This window comes from Meles meles, chromosome 20, assembly GCF_922984935.1.
Source record: "Meles meles chromosome 20, mMelMel3.1 paternal haplotype, whole genome shotgun sequence".
NCBI lineage: Eukaryota > Metazoa > Chordata > Mammalia > Carnivora > Mustelidae > Meles > Meles meles.
The window spans coordinates 3,641,192-3,658,282 of NC_060085.1; the positions used below are offsets into that span (position 1 = coordinate 3,641,192).

A 17,091-nucleotide genomic window follows, 5' to 3' on the forward strand; every position below is an offset into this window, starting at 1 on the left:
CCATAGGGATAAAAGCCCAAATCCTTCCCTGCCTGCCCCGACCTCCTCCCACTTTTCCCCTTGCTCCCTCTGCTCCAGCCACTGGGCATCCTCACTGCTCTGGGATGCCAGGCTTGCTCCCACCCTAGGGCCTTTGCATGGGCTGTGCCCGCTGCCTCCACGACACCCACTCGTGCGCTGGAGATGCCCACCATCAGGCCACGAGAGCCAATAGTTAAATTCTCAGGAATTTCGTAAGCCCGTATTAAACAGCCATTATCAGAAAGTAAATTACATACACGTACTGATAAGAACAAAGGTAGTGAATACTCTAAACCAACCCTCTCCTTGTTGCCCTACTACATGTCGGGGTGATTCTGTCTCACGTCTGCAGCAGGAAGCTATAGGTGATAAGCTACAGATCGGGGCTGCCCACCCCGCAGCCCAGAGAGCGCATCAGTAAATCTCTGCAGCCCCATCTAGACCCTGCCCCAACCGGAGCCGTCACTAGGCACGGACAACTGACCTTGGACAACGTGGGGGCTAGGGGTGCCGACCCCCGTGCAGTTTAAAATCTGCATGGCACTTCTGACTCCCCCGGAATTCAACTACTATTAGCCTCCCGTGGCCCGGAAGCCTTACGGATAAACGTAACTGACGAATACATCATTTGCGCGTTATACGTGTCAGATACCCTATTCTTACGCTAAAGCAGCTAAAGGAGAGAGAGGTCACAAGGAAGCACTGTACTGTGTTTCTCAAAAATAAACTGGCCGATAAGTGGACCTCCGCGGCTCAAACCCGTTGTGTCCAAGGGCCAAGTGTATTTGTGTCTTGTTCCAATGAGCCGTCCTCTCCCACACTGGACTGGGACCCCCAGGAGGGCGGGCTCAGGTCTGTCCTGGTCCCCGCTCAGGAAACTATGGCTTGTCCTGCAAATGTTCGAGCTGCCGCCTGACCTAGCACACATACCCGCGTCGGCCCTCACCGTCACACGTGCGTCCACGTCCCCACGCATGCACACCCACAAACACGGTCCAGCATGCCTGGGGGCAGGGGCGGTTGGCCCCACATCAGGTGCATGTGGAGGGGATGGGGATGGACGAAGAGAGGGTCTCCTGCCCCTGGGCCTCACATTCAGTCCCTCCCAGGGTCTTGGTGCGTGGGAGGGGCTGAGGTGGAGGCCTTGGAGGGACCTTCACCCCTCCAGCCTGGGGGTAGGGAAGAGGCAAAGCCTCTGGGCGTGGGTGCGTGGGGCTGGCGTCAATTTAACGGGAGACTTGGAGTCCTGCGGGCCTCTCCCTTCCCCACCGTGCCGGGGCCCCACTGACCCTCTCACCACCCAAGGGCCACAATGAAGCAGATGCTTTGGCCAGACAGAGCACCTTTGAGGTCAGAGAAGGCTGCGCCAGGTGATCAGAGAGTCTGGCTGGATTGGAAACTGGCCCCCACTTTGGATTTGCCAGGCCTAGGTCCGGCAGGGGAGGCTGCGGGGTACAGGGGTGGGTCAGGGCTGCAGAAAAAGCTTGAGCAAAGGTGTGGCGGTGAAAACCACGGCCGGAGCAAGGCTGGGCGCTGGGCAGGAGGGGCACCGTGTGAGCCCGGTGGGTCTAGGGGCCATCCAGGTAAGAGGGCTAACGTACACCCTCGGAGTCCAGGACCCCAGCAGGGCTCCTAGGGCCATCTGCCTGATTGAAAATTGAGGCTACACGCTCCAAGTTACCAGTAGGCATCTGGGGCCCGGGGGGAGAAGATCCTCTTACAAGAGACGTGCAGGGGAGTGTGTGGGGGGGTCACAGCACTGCACGGCCCGCGGGAGAACACTGCAATGGCCGGGCAGGGGTGCTACTTACATATTCGGCTGTGTCGTCCGTCTCCCACTGAGCGTGGGAGGAGGCGGCAGGGGAGAGAGGAGGAGGTGAGCAGGTGGCCAGAGAGAGAGAAGCAGGGAGAAGGCAGGAGCGCAGGGTCTGGGGGCCGCCCCGCCCACCCAGGCCCCGCCCACGGGAGCCCCGCCCCAGAGCCCCGCCCACCTGGGCGTCAGCCAGCATGATGTCCTTGATGCGCGGTGGCCCGCGGGCCTCGGCGCCCTCCATGCGTACGTAGTGGACCTGGTAGCCGCGGATCTGGCCGTGCTGCCGGCCGGGCGCGGGCGAGCGCCACAGCACGCGGATGGCCGTGGCGTTGAGCGCCTCCGCCTCCACCTTCCGCGGCGGCGCGCTGGGCACTGGCGGGGGCAGGGGAGGGGCGGGCAGGGCCGTTACTGGGGCGCCTGGCCCTGCCCCGGGGCAGCACCGCTGCTGGATGCCAGGGTGCCAAGTGGCTGCTGGTTAACTTGGTCTGAGCGCTCACCACCAGCTGGGAGGGCATCCCTCCTTCGCGGCTCCCACAGCCCGGAAGTGGGGTGGGGAGGGGGCCCGAGGGTGTGCCCCACTTACAGAGGGGCAACTGAGGCCCCGCAGAGCCTAAGACATCTGCCCAGGGCCACATGCCATGAGTGAGCCCTGCACGCCCCGTTCCACGGGTTACCCACCTGCCTCCATCCTAACAGCATCCCTTCCCGGCCAGCGGCTCTTACTCCAATTTTATAGATGGGGAAACCGGGGCCCATAAGCTGGACCCTTGACCGCAGGGTTAGTAAGAAGCAAAGCCCGGGTCTGAACCCAGGCTGTCCAGCTGCAGGCTGTCATGCACCCCAGTACGCAGCCAGCCCCAAGGATCATGGCCCTTCCTATCCAGCCACACCGCACCGCCTGGCAGGAACAACCAACCCGCCCATCTCTTCCCTGCTCTTCCCACCTAAAGCACGACCGCCCACCGGACCTTTCCCGCCATGGCTCGGAAGCCGGGCCGGGTTCCCAAGGCCAAGGACCTGCAGTTTTATTGGAGAAGCTGCCTGCTTTTACTTCTCCCCATGCCCCGGCTTCTACCAACGGACCCCAGGCCCGAGCCTCATCTCACTTCGCAGCTCAAAACGTTCTGGCTGGAAAGTCAGCCACAGCACTCGAGCCTCACACTGCAGAAAACCGGCCGTTGCTAGAAATCAGGCTCTGTGCCCCAGAAACTGTTAAACATCCGCACCCCTAGAAGCTGTTAACCAGCCCACCTACTTGCCAGATAGGACGGCTCGGACCGAGGACACTCCAGATCCCGGCTTATCCCAGGAGTCTAAAAGCTAGGTTTCTGGGGTTACGGACGCTAAGTCTGTTGCAAGTGCCGCTGGCCGTTCCCCACACTGTTTCCGTAACTTTCCACCATCAGACCAAAAAAACAATACAGGTCTGTCCGCTTAACCTCCCAGGCACAAGGCTCAGGAGAAAATGCCACCCGGAGGGTCTAGAACGGAGCGTTCCAGGATCAAGGAGCCCAGATTCCGTGGGGAGGCTGCTTGCTTCGGGTCTCGCCCTCAAGACTGTGCCTTCTACCTTTGGATCACCAGCCAGCCCCGTTTTGCAGAGCCTGAAGGTGCCGAGGCGCGGGGCGGGCTGGGGCCTGCGGGGGTCCCCGGCCGGGCCCGGTGCTTACCGTCCTCGTCGGTGCGGATGACCACGGGCGAGCTCTCGGGCCCTGGTCCCACCTCTGTGTGAGCGACAGTCGTGATGCGGTACTCGGTCCACTTGTCCAGCGCCTCCAGCAGGATCTGAGTGGTGGTCGGGGGGATGCCGTTCACCTCCTTGGGTTGTGGATCCTCGGAGCCCAGCGGTCGGTAGTGGACGCTATAGCTCACCAGGGCCCCGTTGTGCGTTTCCGGCGGCGGTGGGCGCCAACTTACCAAAATGGCCGTGGAGCGCGTGCTGACACATTTAACGTCTTGAGGGGGGGCTGACGGTTCTATTGGAGGGGGGAGAACGTGGGGGCGGGGAGGGGAGGCAGGATGGGCGGGGAGGGGGGCGGGGAAACAAAAGATGGGAAAGAGAAAATAAAACAGAAGATGATAACAAACAAAACAGAACCAAACCAAAGAGAAGTCGAAACCCAAAAGAAGCGGGTGCCAACCAAAGGTGAGATGGACGGGTGGGGATGGGGGCCGGGAGGGCTGGCCAAGAACACGGGCTCAGCGCCGGGGGCTGCACCTGCCCGGCACGCAGGGGGTCCTGGGGAACAGCGGGAACATCCCCCTTCAGGAGAGCTATTGTGCGCTCAGCACGGTGCCGGGGGCGTCACGGACTAACAGTAGGAGCATCCGTTTACTGAACCCCTACTATGTGCCAGGCACCATGCCAGGTAATTACACGAAAAGCCCCATCTATCAGGCACCTACTGTGTGCTAGGCACGGCACTGAGTTTTATAGGATAACAGTAAATGCATGTATTTGCTGAACACCTACTGTGTGCTAGGGGAGTTGGACTGCCAGGGTAAAAGCAGCCAAAGTCCCATTTATTGGGCACCTACTGTGTGCCAGTGAGCATGCCAAGGGCTTTGTAGGGGAGTAATACAAGTGTCTGGTAGCCTGGACACCACCAGGTCAGGTCCCAGGCGCGGGACCTTACGGATGGCACAGCCCCGATTAGCACCTACTGTGTGCCAAGCTCTTTACAGATCATTGTTTTTCCAGCACCACACGACGGCCATCACAGATCCATGGCCCAAGTCTTATTTATTGAGGACCTACTATGGGCTGGGCATTGCTAGCCCTTCAAAGATAAAAACACCAGCTGCCATTTACACAGAACCTCTCCACACCAGGCACTTAATCAGTTAACACAGTCCCCATGGAATGAGGACCTACTACGTGCCAGGCCCTGTCTTACAGACCTTACTGAAAAAAATTCCTGCCTACCGAACACCTACTATGTGCTAGGCCCTGCGCTAAGGGCCTTGTAGCACATTAACCGTCCTCGCTTCTTAAGCACCTACTGTGTGCCGAGGACTGTGCTAAGGGCCTTCTATGTAAACGGTAACAGTTTTCACTTCTTGGGTACCTCCTGTTTGCACACCGAGGGCCAAAGGCTTTGCAGATGATGACATCATGTTCTGAGCAAAACCTGTGTACCCGCAACCACGCTAGGCCCCCTCAGATGGACAACGGCTCTTATCTGAGCACCTACTATGTGCCTAAAGCCAGGTCAACCTCCTTCAAGAAAGCGTCACCTACTGAGCACTTACTGTATACCAGCTACTGAGCACTTACTGTATACCAGCTGTTCTGTCAAGGGCTTCACGGAACAGCCGCAGCCCCCGTGTTCCGGGCACCAGGGAAGCTTGTAATAAACAACGGATGGCTTCCATTCATCGCGTGCCAATTACGTGCTCAGCACCATGCCAATCCGTGCTTAGAATTAAAAGAGCATTTATGAAGCACCTACTGTGTGCCAGGCAGTGTGCTAAGGGCTTTGTTAAATAGCAGCGATAGTTCACACATATTAAGCACCTACTGTGCGTGTTGCGGTTTTATGAAAATAACATTAAGCCCCCATCCGCTCCGCACCTACTAGGAGACTGTATTAAGGCCTTTCATCCTGTGCACACCCCCTAACCTAGCCCTTCACACTCAGCATATGTCCCCTCACAGTACATCATTTAATTCTTAAGATGCATAAAAGGCCAGAACTATCACCCCTCCAGCCTCATTCCACGTTACCCGCGGGGAAGTCAGTTTCAAAGCCCAGCTGCCTGGTCTTCTACGATCACCGCTTGTAGACCTACTGGGTGCCAGACCCCCACCTACCCTGGGTGCTTTCCGCACATCACCTCCCACTTCACAGAGGAAGACAACGGAGGCCAGAAACAGCAAAGCTACCTTGCCAAGGGCATGCGGCTAGAGCCAGGATTCGAACCCAGGCTCAGCTGTTGTCCAGGTGCTGTCTTGACTTGAGAATGGGGACTTCAGCCTCAGTCCAGCTGAGGACGGCTGGAGCCACATGGCTTCAACTGGCCTGTGGCTCCGGAATTTTTCTTGCCTGCAGGGAGGCCCAGGGAGGCCACTGGCTTTGCTTCAAGGCAAGCCACACAGAACACATGTGGCCTATGTCAAGGCACACAGAACCCCTACTGCCATGGCAGCCCATGTGTTCAGTGAGCACGTGTCTAGAGAGTACTTGTACGTGCATACTGCAAGCCAGGGCCACCAGAGGAGAAACAGAGGGTCCGATCCTATCAAAGATATCAGACTACCAGACACCGCAGAGGTCTCTCCAATGGCTTACTTCAACTAGAATGACCCTCCGGCTCCACTTAAAGTGAAATGCCGACATCCCCTCCTCTGATACCAGACGAGCGGGGCCCTCTCTCCCATTTCTTGACCAGCCACCCCAACCAAAAGTGCCTGGGGGAATCAGGCAGGAGTGGGAAACCAACCAAAGAATGTGCCAGAAGGAATGGATTCGCTGAGAAAGGGGGAGGAAAAAATAAAATCAAAACCATAATAAAATAAGAAACAACAGTGATGGTGATGATGATGAGAAAAACCATAATAAAAGAAAGAAAGACGCCTTCCAGAAAACTCCCAGTCTGGTTACCTACCTTCCACTCTTCAACTGCTAACTTAAAAGACTTTCTTACGAGGGAGGGAGTGGCTGAGTGTTGAGCTATAAGGCCAGACCGAGCTCTGGGTGGGTCTCTGGACGCAAGCTGGCCCAACCCCTGTTCCGGCCCCCAGCGTGGGCACGCTGCAGTTCCAGACTGGCGCCGACGAGGCGGGAAGGTGAGACGGTGTGGGGAGACCCACGGCTGAGTGGTCTGGCCTCCACCTACCCTTGAGTTCAGCCTAAGAAGCCCGCTGTCCCCAGGGGGATACGCCTGGCCCTGAGTCTTGCTGCCAGTTGTCTCGGGCCCCACCCGTCCTGGGATGAGAAGTGGGGAGTACCTTCTCCCCCACTCCCTGTCCTGGGCCGCCCCGGAGGTTCACGTGGCTGGGCCAAAGCCGCTTTCTTGACGACCGTGGAGGCCGCCTCCTTCACAATCCGGCCCAACCTGCGTGACATCTTGAGGAGGTGGGGGAGGGTGTGACAGACCCATGGACAGGCATGGGGGGGGGCACGCAGTGCCAGCTTCCCCAGTTCTGGGCAGGCATGGCTCTTGGCCATGGAGTAGAAAGATTGGGGGGAGGGGCTCGATTTGGGCTCTGGACTCTGTGTGGCCTAGAGCTACTAGGGCACAGGCCTGTGGGTGGCGGGGGGCACGCAGGGTGAGCCGTTTTTGTGAACCTGCTTGAGACCAGCGCGTACTCACCTTCGCGGCACTTGTGCCCATCTCTCTCACGTGGCCGCCCGAGCCACAGGACACCCTCACTGATCGCCTCACGCACAAACACGCCCAGACGCCGGGGAGCTGCTGAGCGCTCCGCTTGGCACGGGGGAGTAGGGAGGAGGGAAGGGGGCTGGGGGATGACAGGGGTGCTGTGTCTCCGAGGCCCCTGATCCCAGCGGCTCAGACTCCCAGGCCCAAGCTGCCGTCACTCGCAACTGACCCGTGCCCCACCGTGTGCACACACCCGGGGGGGATGTGAAGGTCTGAACACCAAGGCTGCTTCCGGAACAAGGCCTGCGCTGTGACTGACTGAGAAGGGGGAGGGGAGGAGGGGAGGGCCAGGGCGGTGGAGGCCACACTGGGCTAGGCTGAGCACAGAAGAAGGGCAGAGGGAGGAGAGCAGGCAGGGAGACAGAGGGATCAGCGGCCTGCCTCGGCCCTGAGCTCAGAGCAGGCAAGCAGGGCGGCGTTATGGGCCACCATGCCGCCTGGAGCCAGCTGCCGGCTGCAGTGTTCTGGCCAAAAGATGACTTGTCTGAGACAGGGAGGCAGGGCGGGCACAGCAAAGAGCTCCAGGGACTCGAGAGCCTGTCCTGGGACCTGCACCCCCTCCCCTCCTGCTCCTGCGCCTGGCAATGGGGGACCAGGGGGCAGAGCCACCTGGGGAGGCGGAGGGTCTCTGTACACCCATGAGGTCTGGGAATGACCGCGTGTGAGCAGGGACAGCCTCGAGGAGCCCTCCCGAGGCCCAGGAGCCGGCACAGCGCGGCTGTTCCGTGAGCCCCAGATACAGGGCGGCGGGGGGTGGGGGCGGGGAGGAGAGAGAAGGTGCGGTCCACACCGGGCCCCGACGTAGGGGGCGCAGTCGGCCCCCCCAGGGCTCTACGCCCTGGGAGCCGGGGTGGGGGGAGGCGGGGCCTGCGGGAACCCCCAGCGCAGCGTGGGCGGGCGCGTCGGAGGCCAGGCGCCCCCCACCCGCGGCGGCGCGGCCAGGTCAGCGTGCGCCGGGGCCCCCCGCGGGGAAGGGCGGGGTCCGCGAGACACCTACTGGACTGCAGTGTGCGCTGCCGCACCACCGAGGTGAAGGCGCCCAGGCCCTGCACAGACCGGGCGGCCAGGCGGAAGGCGTACTCCGTGTTGGGCTTGAGGTCGTCCACCACGAAGGCCGTGGCCGGGTCGAAGGTCCTCCCCACCTGGGGGCGGGGCGGGGCGATGGAGACAGGCAGAGGCAGAGACAGACCCACGGAGAGAGACAGAGACACAGAGATGGTGAAGGAGACCCAACAAGAGCAGAAGAGACAAAGGGAGGCGCGGAGACAGAGACAGCGAGGGAAAGGGGCAGAGACACGGGAGGGAGGGAGAGATGCGCAGTCCGCAGCAGGGGGAGGAGAGACATCCGGGCACCGAGTCAGCAGGCCCCGAGGGCTCGCCGCCCCGCCCCCCGCACCCCTGTACCGTGTTCTGCCCCTGCGCCCTGGCCCCGTACCTCTCTGCCGTGGTCGCCCTCCCGGAACAGGAGCTCGTACTTAATGATGCTCTCCTGCCGCGGGGGGCTCCACGAGAGCCCGATGCTCGTCTCGGACTTGGCCTCGGCCCTGAAGTTCATGGGCTGGCCTGGCACTGTGGGGGAGGGGAGAGGAGGAGAAATGGGGATCACCGGGGAGAGGTCCCCTCCTGGGGCGCCCAACGTGCCAGGGGTCCCCATTCTCCCAAAAAAGAGCCCAGGAAGCTCAGCACCGCCGTGGAGGTGAGGCTGCTTGTTCCCGAATGTTCTCCACTGTGTTTCTCTTCTTTGCCCTGGGGACCCACCGCAACTCCCCCCCACTCTCTGCTTCCCCCAAATTGAACGACAGAGGGACTGCAGGGGTGATGTCTCAAAACACGGATTTCCCGGTCCTGCGCGTCCTCTAGAAGCACAATTCTGACCCTTCCGCCCTTTACTTTGAGCAGCTTGCTGAGCCTTCTCGACTTTGAGGTTCTGAAGCCTGAGCCGGACCGGAAAAGAAGGGAAACCCACAGAGAGCCGGGGCCCCACGCACCTAAATACCCAACGCCCCAACCCTGTGCCTCGACCTGAGTGGCCAGCAGCCAGCCCACTGCCTTTGGACAGACACCCTTTCCCTTTATAATGTCAAAGCAGGTGGCATCCGTCTCTCCGATGACAACAGAGAGCAGGGCTTCTCGAACTCAGACACAGACGCCAGGACCCGTCTGGACGTCCCATTGTAGCCCTGTGGGCTTGCCAAATCGAATTTCCCAAGACAGAAACGGGAGACTTCTGGGACAACGTTCTGTGTCTGAAACGCTGGCACGAAAGTATTTCAAAGCAGCCATGCAGGATGAAAAACCCACCTCGGGGCTTGTAGGCAAGGTGAGCCTACTGGAGGCTCGGAGGTACCCCACTGCCTGCGCCCCCGCCCCACCCCGGCCCGCCCCCGCCGCACCCCCGCCGCCTCCTCTCGGTTTCCACCACCGGAATCCTGCTGTCCACCCCTCCCACGGGCACCTCACCTCCCTGCTGCGTCTTGACCTGGATGGGGTCAGAGAGGGGCCCGTCGCCCACAGAGGTGAAGGCCAGCACGCGCACGGTGTACGTCTCGTCCTCCAGCAGGCTGCCCACGGTGGTCAGCAGGCTGTCGTCCACGTTGTGTTTCTGCCAGTTGCCGACGGGGTGCTCGGGCTCCATGGTGTAGTAGATGCGGTAACCCCGGATCAGGCCGTTGGGCTCCACGGGCTCCTCCCACTGGATGATCATGGTGGTGGCGCTCAGCATGCGGGCCTGCACGTTCCGGGGGGCGCTCGCTGGAGCCTGCTCGCCCGTGCGGGTGACCACCGACTCACTGGGGGGCCCCTGGCCGATGGAGTTGACGGCGGACACCCAGATCTCGTACTCTGAGTTGGGGCTCAGGCCACCGATGCTGTAACGCGTTGTGGTGATGTCCTCCTTGATCTGGTAGGGCCCGTCCTGGCTCTTGGATTTATACTCAATGACGTAGTAGGACACTGGGTCTGGGTTGCCGGAGTCCCATGTGATGGTGATGCTGGTGGCTGTGTTCTCTGTCACCACGGGAGTCCCTGGGGCCTTGGGGAGAGCTGTGGGTGGGAGGCACAGTCACACATCAGGGATGCGGGCTGCAGACCCCGGAGGTCGGGTGACTTTCAGCCAAACAACCCACCTCGCTGCGCCTTGACTTCCTCGGCAGTGACCACAGACCTTATGACCCGCCCATCCCATCACCTATAGTGGGGTTCGGTGAACTTTGGCCCAAGGACAGAGCTTGGCAAACTCTGCCACAAAGGGCCCCACAATAACTATTTTCAGCTTTGTAGACCAGGGAGTCTTTTGTTGAGACTATTCAGCTCTGCCCCTGTGGCCCGAAAGCTGCCATAGACAAGACACGGGTGAATGGGTGTGACAGTGTGCTAATAAAACTTTATTTATAAAAACAAGTGAAGGGCCAGATGCAGTCTGCAGGCTATCTGTTTGCTGCCCCTGTTCTAAAGCTAGAAGAGTATTTGAGGCACCTTCCTCTGAATTTCACCATGAACCCAAGACCCCAGCAGAACCTACAGTCCTCCAGCCCAGCCCTACCTCTCTGAGTCAGCACAGTCCATTTCCTTCCCTTAGAAGCATTCTCCATCTTCTCTGGCTCGTTCCTAGTCAAGTCTAGATCTTTCTCTGACCAACTTTCCCGGGAGGTGAGACCTTTACTCTAGGGGTCTGAACAGTGCCACGGGATCCCCGTCACAATCCCAAGGAGGCTCCATCACAGCTGCCTGGCTATGTGGCTGTCTCCCACGCTGGACTCTACGCTCGGCAGAACAAGACCATGCCTCGCTCCAAAGGGCCGGGCCCAGAATAACACCCAACCAACAGATATCTGTTCATGAGACAACTGTCCCCTCCATAGCCACGAAAGACCGAAGCCATGAATGACCACGGATGGGAACTCAAGAGCTTTTCCACCTGTCCCACCCAACCCCCACGGGACCCACTTACATTTCACTGTGATCTGGGCCACGGCCTCAATGACGCCCAGGCTGGACATGGCCACGCACGTGTAGTTGGCAGAGTCCTTGACGTCCGTGAGCTCCAGCACGTTCCGACCCACGGGCATGTCGTCTTCGGGCGTCAGGTCTTCGGCCCCCTGCATCCACTTGACGTACGGCATGGGTGAGCCCACGGCCACGCAGGTGATGTTCACGTTGCCACCTGGCATGATCTCGTGGCTCATGGGCAAGATGGAGAATCGTGGAGCCACGCGACGGACTGGGGGTGGGCGGCGGGTAGGGGGGAGGGGTGTAGGGTGGGGGGATCGGGGAGACGGGATGCAGAGGGGATGAAGAAAGAAAAGTAGGAAGAAAGAAAGAAAGAAAGAAAGAAAGGAAGGAAAGAAAGAAAGAAAGAAAAAAAGGAAAAAAAAGTGGAAAACAATTTAAATATAAACAGCGCTGTGTCCTTCCCCCCAGCTGAAATTTTTTTCTTCCAAATGAAAAGGAAACAAACAAACCAAATTAAAAAATCAAATTCCAACACAAAGAAACCAAAACTTCAAAGGAAGGTACTTCACAAACAATATATAGAGAGATATATCGATATATAATAAAAAGAGACATGAAGCATTATTTCATAGCAACAGGGTTTCAGAGACCAGAGTGGCTGGTCACAGCACAGTTAGGAACACAAAAATTTATCAGCTGTTTCTCATCTTTGCTGACAGACGTGGCCTCAGGGAGCAGCCTCTCCGCCCGCTCTCCCAAGTGGGGAGCTTTAGAAGATTCTGGCTGCCGGCGTTGGGGGAGGGGGGCGCTGGGGAAGCCGGACGGGGAGCATCCCGGCATCCGAGGGCGCCGGGAGGCAGAGGAGGCCGGGACCTCGGCCCCCAACCTCGTCCCCTCAGGTGACTCAGGGGCCCTGCCCACTACCCGGGGGCCCTTGAGGAAAAGATGAGAAACTCTAATGAAATTTTTGTGGTTTTTGGGTTTAGAAACCCTTCTAAAAGCTTCTGTCGGATCTGACAAGTTTCCATTGATAGGTGCAGCTCTCAGGGTCACAGACAGCATGCAAGAGAGGTTGGTTCAGAGAGAGAGCGAGGCAGAAGGAGGGACAGACAGAGAGAGAGAGAGAGAGAGAGAGAGGTAACGCAGGGGAAGAGGCCTGGGTTTCAGGGGCCTTCAGTGCCCCCTCGTGGGAGCCGGAGGAGAGAGAGAAGCCACGGGAGAGACAGAACAGGAAGACAGGCCCAGAGGGGGGGGCAGAGACAGAGAAGGAGGGAGGAGGGGGCCCACTTCAATGCTGCATATTTATTCTAGCGGATGTGACCCAATGTGACACGTCACATTGTCACATCACAGCCCTGGCAGAATCATAAATAGGAGATCAATTAATAATAATAATAAAAAAACGAGGGAATGAGCTTGAACGTTGAGAAAACAGGGACATGTTCTGTGCGTTTCTCAGCGGGGAAGCGGGTGCAGCCTTCTGTCCCAATCTCGCAGACCGTGAAGGCGGCAGGAGGCATTTCGGGGGCTCCCTTTTCGGAAGCTGGACAGGTTTCGGGGTCGGGGGGAGGGGCGGACGCTAACGGCACCTGAACTTCCCCAAGGCACGGCTGCCCACTGATGTTTCACTGCAGCAGGAGGGAACTGGGGGGACCTAGTAAATCCTTGGAGCCCGAATGAGGGTGTCCCTGGCTAAAACCTTGGGGGCCACGAGAAGTCGCGTGGGTGGTTCCCCAGCTTTGGGCGGGTTGGGGAGTCTTGTCTCGAACTACAGAGATGAGTCTGGAGATTGAACAAGGCTCAAGAGGGCCACAAAATGACTTGCGGCACCCTGACCTGCCTCGGATAGCCACACGCTGGGGGGGGGGGGGGGGGGCGTGGCTGTCGGGGGGGTCTGGCTTGCCTTACAGAGGAGGGGGCTCCAGGGGACAAAGGGAAGCAGCTTGGCTCCTGAGCTGGAAATCCCAACCCCTTCTCCCTGAGTCTGGCCGGCTGGAGGCAAAGGGTGGGGGTCAGGGCAAAGCAGCAGCAGCCCTCCGGAAAAGGAAGCCCCACGAAAAGTCCAGTGTTACGTTGGAGACGGGATGGAGGAAGTGGAAGGTATCGCTGAAGGGGAGGAGTGGGTTGCGGGGTGGGGGAGACAGAGGGGCCATGCAGACAGACGGCGGGGGGGGGGCGGTGAGGGACGGGGCAGGGCACCGGGATGGGGGGGCGGCTTTCTGGCAGGGCTGGGTGGAGGGTGGAGGGAGTTGGGGGAGAATGGGGTCTGGCCAGCCAGCGGACGCGGTCCAGGCCAGCCGCCGGCATCCACAGCGAGGCATGAGTGGGATGCCCGAGGCTGCGTTGTCATGGAAACAGAACACGATGGGGGATGAGCGTGGGGGAGCTAATTAATCAAGGACAGAAAACGGCATCGACGTCCAAAACAAAACCAGGAGGAACAAATGAAAAAACAAAGTGGAAAAAAAAAAAAGGGAAAAATCCGAAAAAAACAAAAAAACAAAACAACCCAACCCAACAAAAATCCCCTCCATAACAAAACACCCAGAAGCAAAAAGGGGGAAAAAAAAAAACAACGAAAAAAATAAAACAAAACAAAACAAGACATGGAATGTGTGGGGCTGAAAATCGGGGTCTGAAAGGGAGGAGGGGCTGTGACTTCCCCAGGGAGGTGCCCCCCCCGCCCGTGGCAGAACACAGGGTCCGGCCTCCTCGCCCAGCACTCGAGAACCCAGGCTGCAGGTTCAAGGTGGCCAAGGAGGTGAGATCCTCAAAGAAGAACCTTCGGGGCAAACCAGCCCAGCCCTCGTCTCAGACATGCCGAGCACACAGCAAGGCAATTCCTCCCAACCTCAGAGTCTCACAGAAAACCTCCCCAGGCAGAGGTGGGAGAGCTGATGTAGTTGAATAAGCCCCATGGGCCTTGGGGAGGTCCCTCGGGTGCCTCGATTTCTTCATCTGTGAAATGGAGCTAACTGGGGATATCCTCAGAAGGCCATTAAGTCGACCGAGGCAATGCCCAGCACACAGAAGGTACTCAGCACGGGCATGGGGCCAGCAAAGTTTCCTTCTGGCCTTCCAGGGTTGGGCACAGGGGAAGATCAGCTAGATTCTCTACCTTAAGGGAGTCTGGGATGAATTTGTTAAAAAGGAAGCACAATTTCTGTAGACTCCCCAGGTCCCTTTATCCCTTCCAACGTGGTCTGGCAGATATCTCGAGTGCCCATTTTGTGGATGAGGCAGGGGAGGCTCAGAGAAGTGATAGAGGCGGCTGGCAGACACCAAGAAACTGGTGGGGCCAGAGCTCAAAGCCAGGACTGCCTGGTCCCTGAGTCTTCTCCCACCATGGCAAGTATCAAGAATTACAGCCAAGTGTCTCTTCTTGGCACCTGGCTCTTGCAAACGCATGTGTCTTTACCTTCTAGGAACAGCAAAGAGGGCAAAAGTACCCCATCACCTATATATAACTATCAACTGAATAATAACCAGGGACCACCAGTTGAATACTATCCAGCAGTCATTACAACAAATGTCCAGAAGCCATTAGTGAGACACTCAGACAGAAAGGGATTATTGGAATATCAAAAAGAGTAAGTGCTAGCTTATGAGCCAAATTTATGAGCCAAATTTATCCCTGTGTAATAAGGCTCAACATCTTGGTCCACAGACTCCAGTCAAATCTGAACTTATCTTAAAATATCTCCCCCTGGGGAGATCTGGAATATACCCCTGGCTTTTTTCAGAAGCGGGGACAAGCATCTATCTTGAACACATAAAAGACCTGTGGTATAGGATTGCTAATTCTAAGTCCGCTAAATGTGGAAGGGCATTTATCAACAACGGTCATTTTAGTGCTCACGGTCCTGAACATGGCCAGCAGTCACCAGTTAAATGGATCTGTCAATAGGATGTAAAAGCTGACAAACTCTGCCTACGGCTTTCTCATTCACCTCATCTGCTTTGAAGGGTGGACTGGAGGAAGAGGGCTGGTTTGCCACAAGTTTGGGGAGGATCACGCCCATCGGCACTAGGTGGCTCAGAACCCCCTTGGGGGTTGCATTAGGCCACCGTCAACCTTCCAGGCAGCAAGGGCGGGTGGCTGACCGCTGTGTTCTGCCCAGTTTGGTGCTGACACCCACCCACGACATCTTTCCACCCCTAGCTGCAAGCTTGAGGTGCGGGTTAGAAAGTAAGGTGGGCGCAGAGCCCACAGGATGGAGTGGCCCCACGGGACCCCCGCCCCCAATTACCGACCTGAATGGAGGGTCCAGGCAGGTTATAAGGGGACCACACCAGCCTTGGTCCTCAGCACGCTCCAGCTGGCTCTCGTTTCCAGCTCTTCTCGTCACCGAGTAGCCGGGGGTCCCAGCGGGGAGGACCCGCATGGGTGAGGGGGTCAGGAGAGTGGGCGGTGGGGGGGGTGGCAGGTTGGGGGGGGTGGGTCGCTTCAAACCCCGATTCACATGGAAAAACAACTCAAAAACCGTCAAAGCAACCGGGAGACGACCCCTCCCCCAGGCAGGAAGAGGCAGAAACTCAAAAACCAAAGGGGGGGGTTCGGGGGAGAAAGGTTGGGGAGGGGTGAGGGAAAACTCAAAAGTGAGGTGGTCTGGTGGAAGCACTAGGTAGGGAACGCGACAGTGTCAGACATCTCCACGATTCGGCAAGCTGCAGCTCCAGGGGAGGGAGGGGGAGCTCTGCCTGGCATTTTGGGGTGAGGGGAGCTGCGGGTGCTCCTCCAAACCCCAAAATGAGGATGCGGGTTGGGAAGGGGAGATGCCAAGAAGTTCCGCAGCCCCCACAGGCTCACCGAAGCTTAGATTACACCGGTCCTGGGAAGGGAGGGGGTCTGAGCCTGATTCCGAAGCCTGGTTCTTAACCCCCTCCGTCGAACCCCAGCCTGTGGTCCGGTGGGGGGGGGCAGTGCGGGGGGGGGGCTAGTACAGCCCCCTGGCCTGCCTTGGGCATCTTCCTGCTCCTGCCCCCTTTCCGCCATCCTGCCTCCTCCCTCCCACCGCCAGCTCCCTCCACCATCGAGATCGCGTGCAAGGCCTGGAGGGACCTGGCTGGAGCCCGGCCCACGGGCTGACCAGCAGCCTCGGCAAGTCGTTCGCATTTTTTAGCTGGACGTTTTTTCTGCACTGTCGACATTGACTTTATTTTCCTTTTTTTGGTACCCTCTCCCTTGCCCCGTTTTTTTTTGGGGGGGGGTTCTAGCAGAAAATGGGATTGACGTCTTGCCAATTGAATGACTTCCTCACCCCCCTCCCCTTCGCTGTGGCCGCCAGAGACGTGGGGCTTTCCAGATGACAAGGTGTAATCTAATGTTCCCCTCACTCCCCCCCAGAACACAGGAAAGAGCGATGCAAAGGGTGTGAGGCAGGCAGCAGGCGAGAGGGTCTAGAGCTCAGTGTTCCTGCAGAACGCCCCCTCCCTGCCGCCCCACCCTGGAGCCCCCTCTCCCCTTGGGATGAGGGTGGGATGAGGAGAAGGGCTGGGTCCTATCAGGGTCCTGTCGGGGGTCTTGGGGGCGGGCAGGGGGAGGCACGGCCAGGCGTGATCAGCAGGAACTGGGGAGCTCACCAACACACCCCAATGCAAGTCTTTCTGGAGCTACGGGAGCCGGGGGGCAGGGGCGTGGCCGGAAGTCAGGAAAACACCTAGAGGTCCTACCCATTGATCTGACATGGCTCAGGGGTCAGAGGTTTAATTTTCAAAACCACCTGTCCTGGGGCGTCTGGGTGGCTCACAGTCATTAAGCATCTGCCTTTGGCTCAGGTCATGATCCCAGGGTCCTGGGATCGAGGCCCACATCGGGCTCCCTGCTCAGCGGGGAGCCTGCTTCTCCCTCTCCCTCTGCTGCTGCTCTGCCTACTTGTGCTCTCTCTCTCTCTCTCTGTCAAATAAATAAATAAAATCTT

General features: G+C 58.6%; 1 protein-coding gene across 12 annotated transcripts in view; it reads right to left on the reverse strand.

Annotated features, from left to right (window-relative positions):
• Positions 1–17,091, reverse strand: part of PTPRS (protein tyrosine phosphatase receptor type S) — a 94,006-nt gene that overhangs the window by 17,677 nt on the left and 59,238 nt on the right. For 5 of the 12 annotated variants that reach the window (XM_045990105.1, XM_045990108.1, XM_045990103.1 and 2 more), the window contains 7 exons: positions 11,169–11,438; positions 9,680–10,261; positions 8,655–8,788; positions 8,217–8,361; positions 3,505–3,810; positions 2,013–2,206; positions 1,833–1,859 (listed from right to left, as the gene is read on the reverse strand). In XM_045990105.1, the coding sequence (XP_045846061.1) occupies positions 1,833–1,859; positions 2,013–2,206; positions 3,505–3,810; positions 8,217–8,361; positions 8,655–8,788; positions 9,680–10,261; positions 11,169–11,438 (1,658 nt within the window). The remainder of the gene's footprint in view (positions 1–1,832; positions 1,860–2,012; positions 2,207–3,504; positions 3,811–8,216; positions 8,362–8,654; positions 8,789–9,679; positions 10,262–11,168; positions 11,439–17,091) is intronic. The other 7 variants (XM_045990112.1, XM_045990113.1, XM_045990111.1 and 4 more) reach the window with 2 other exon arrangements.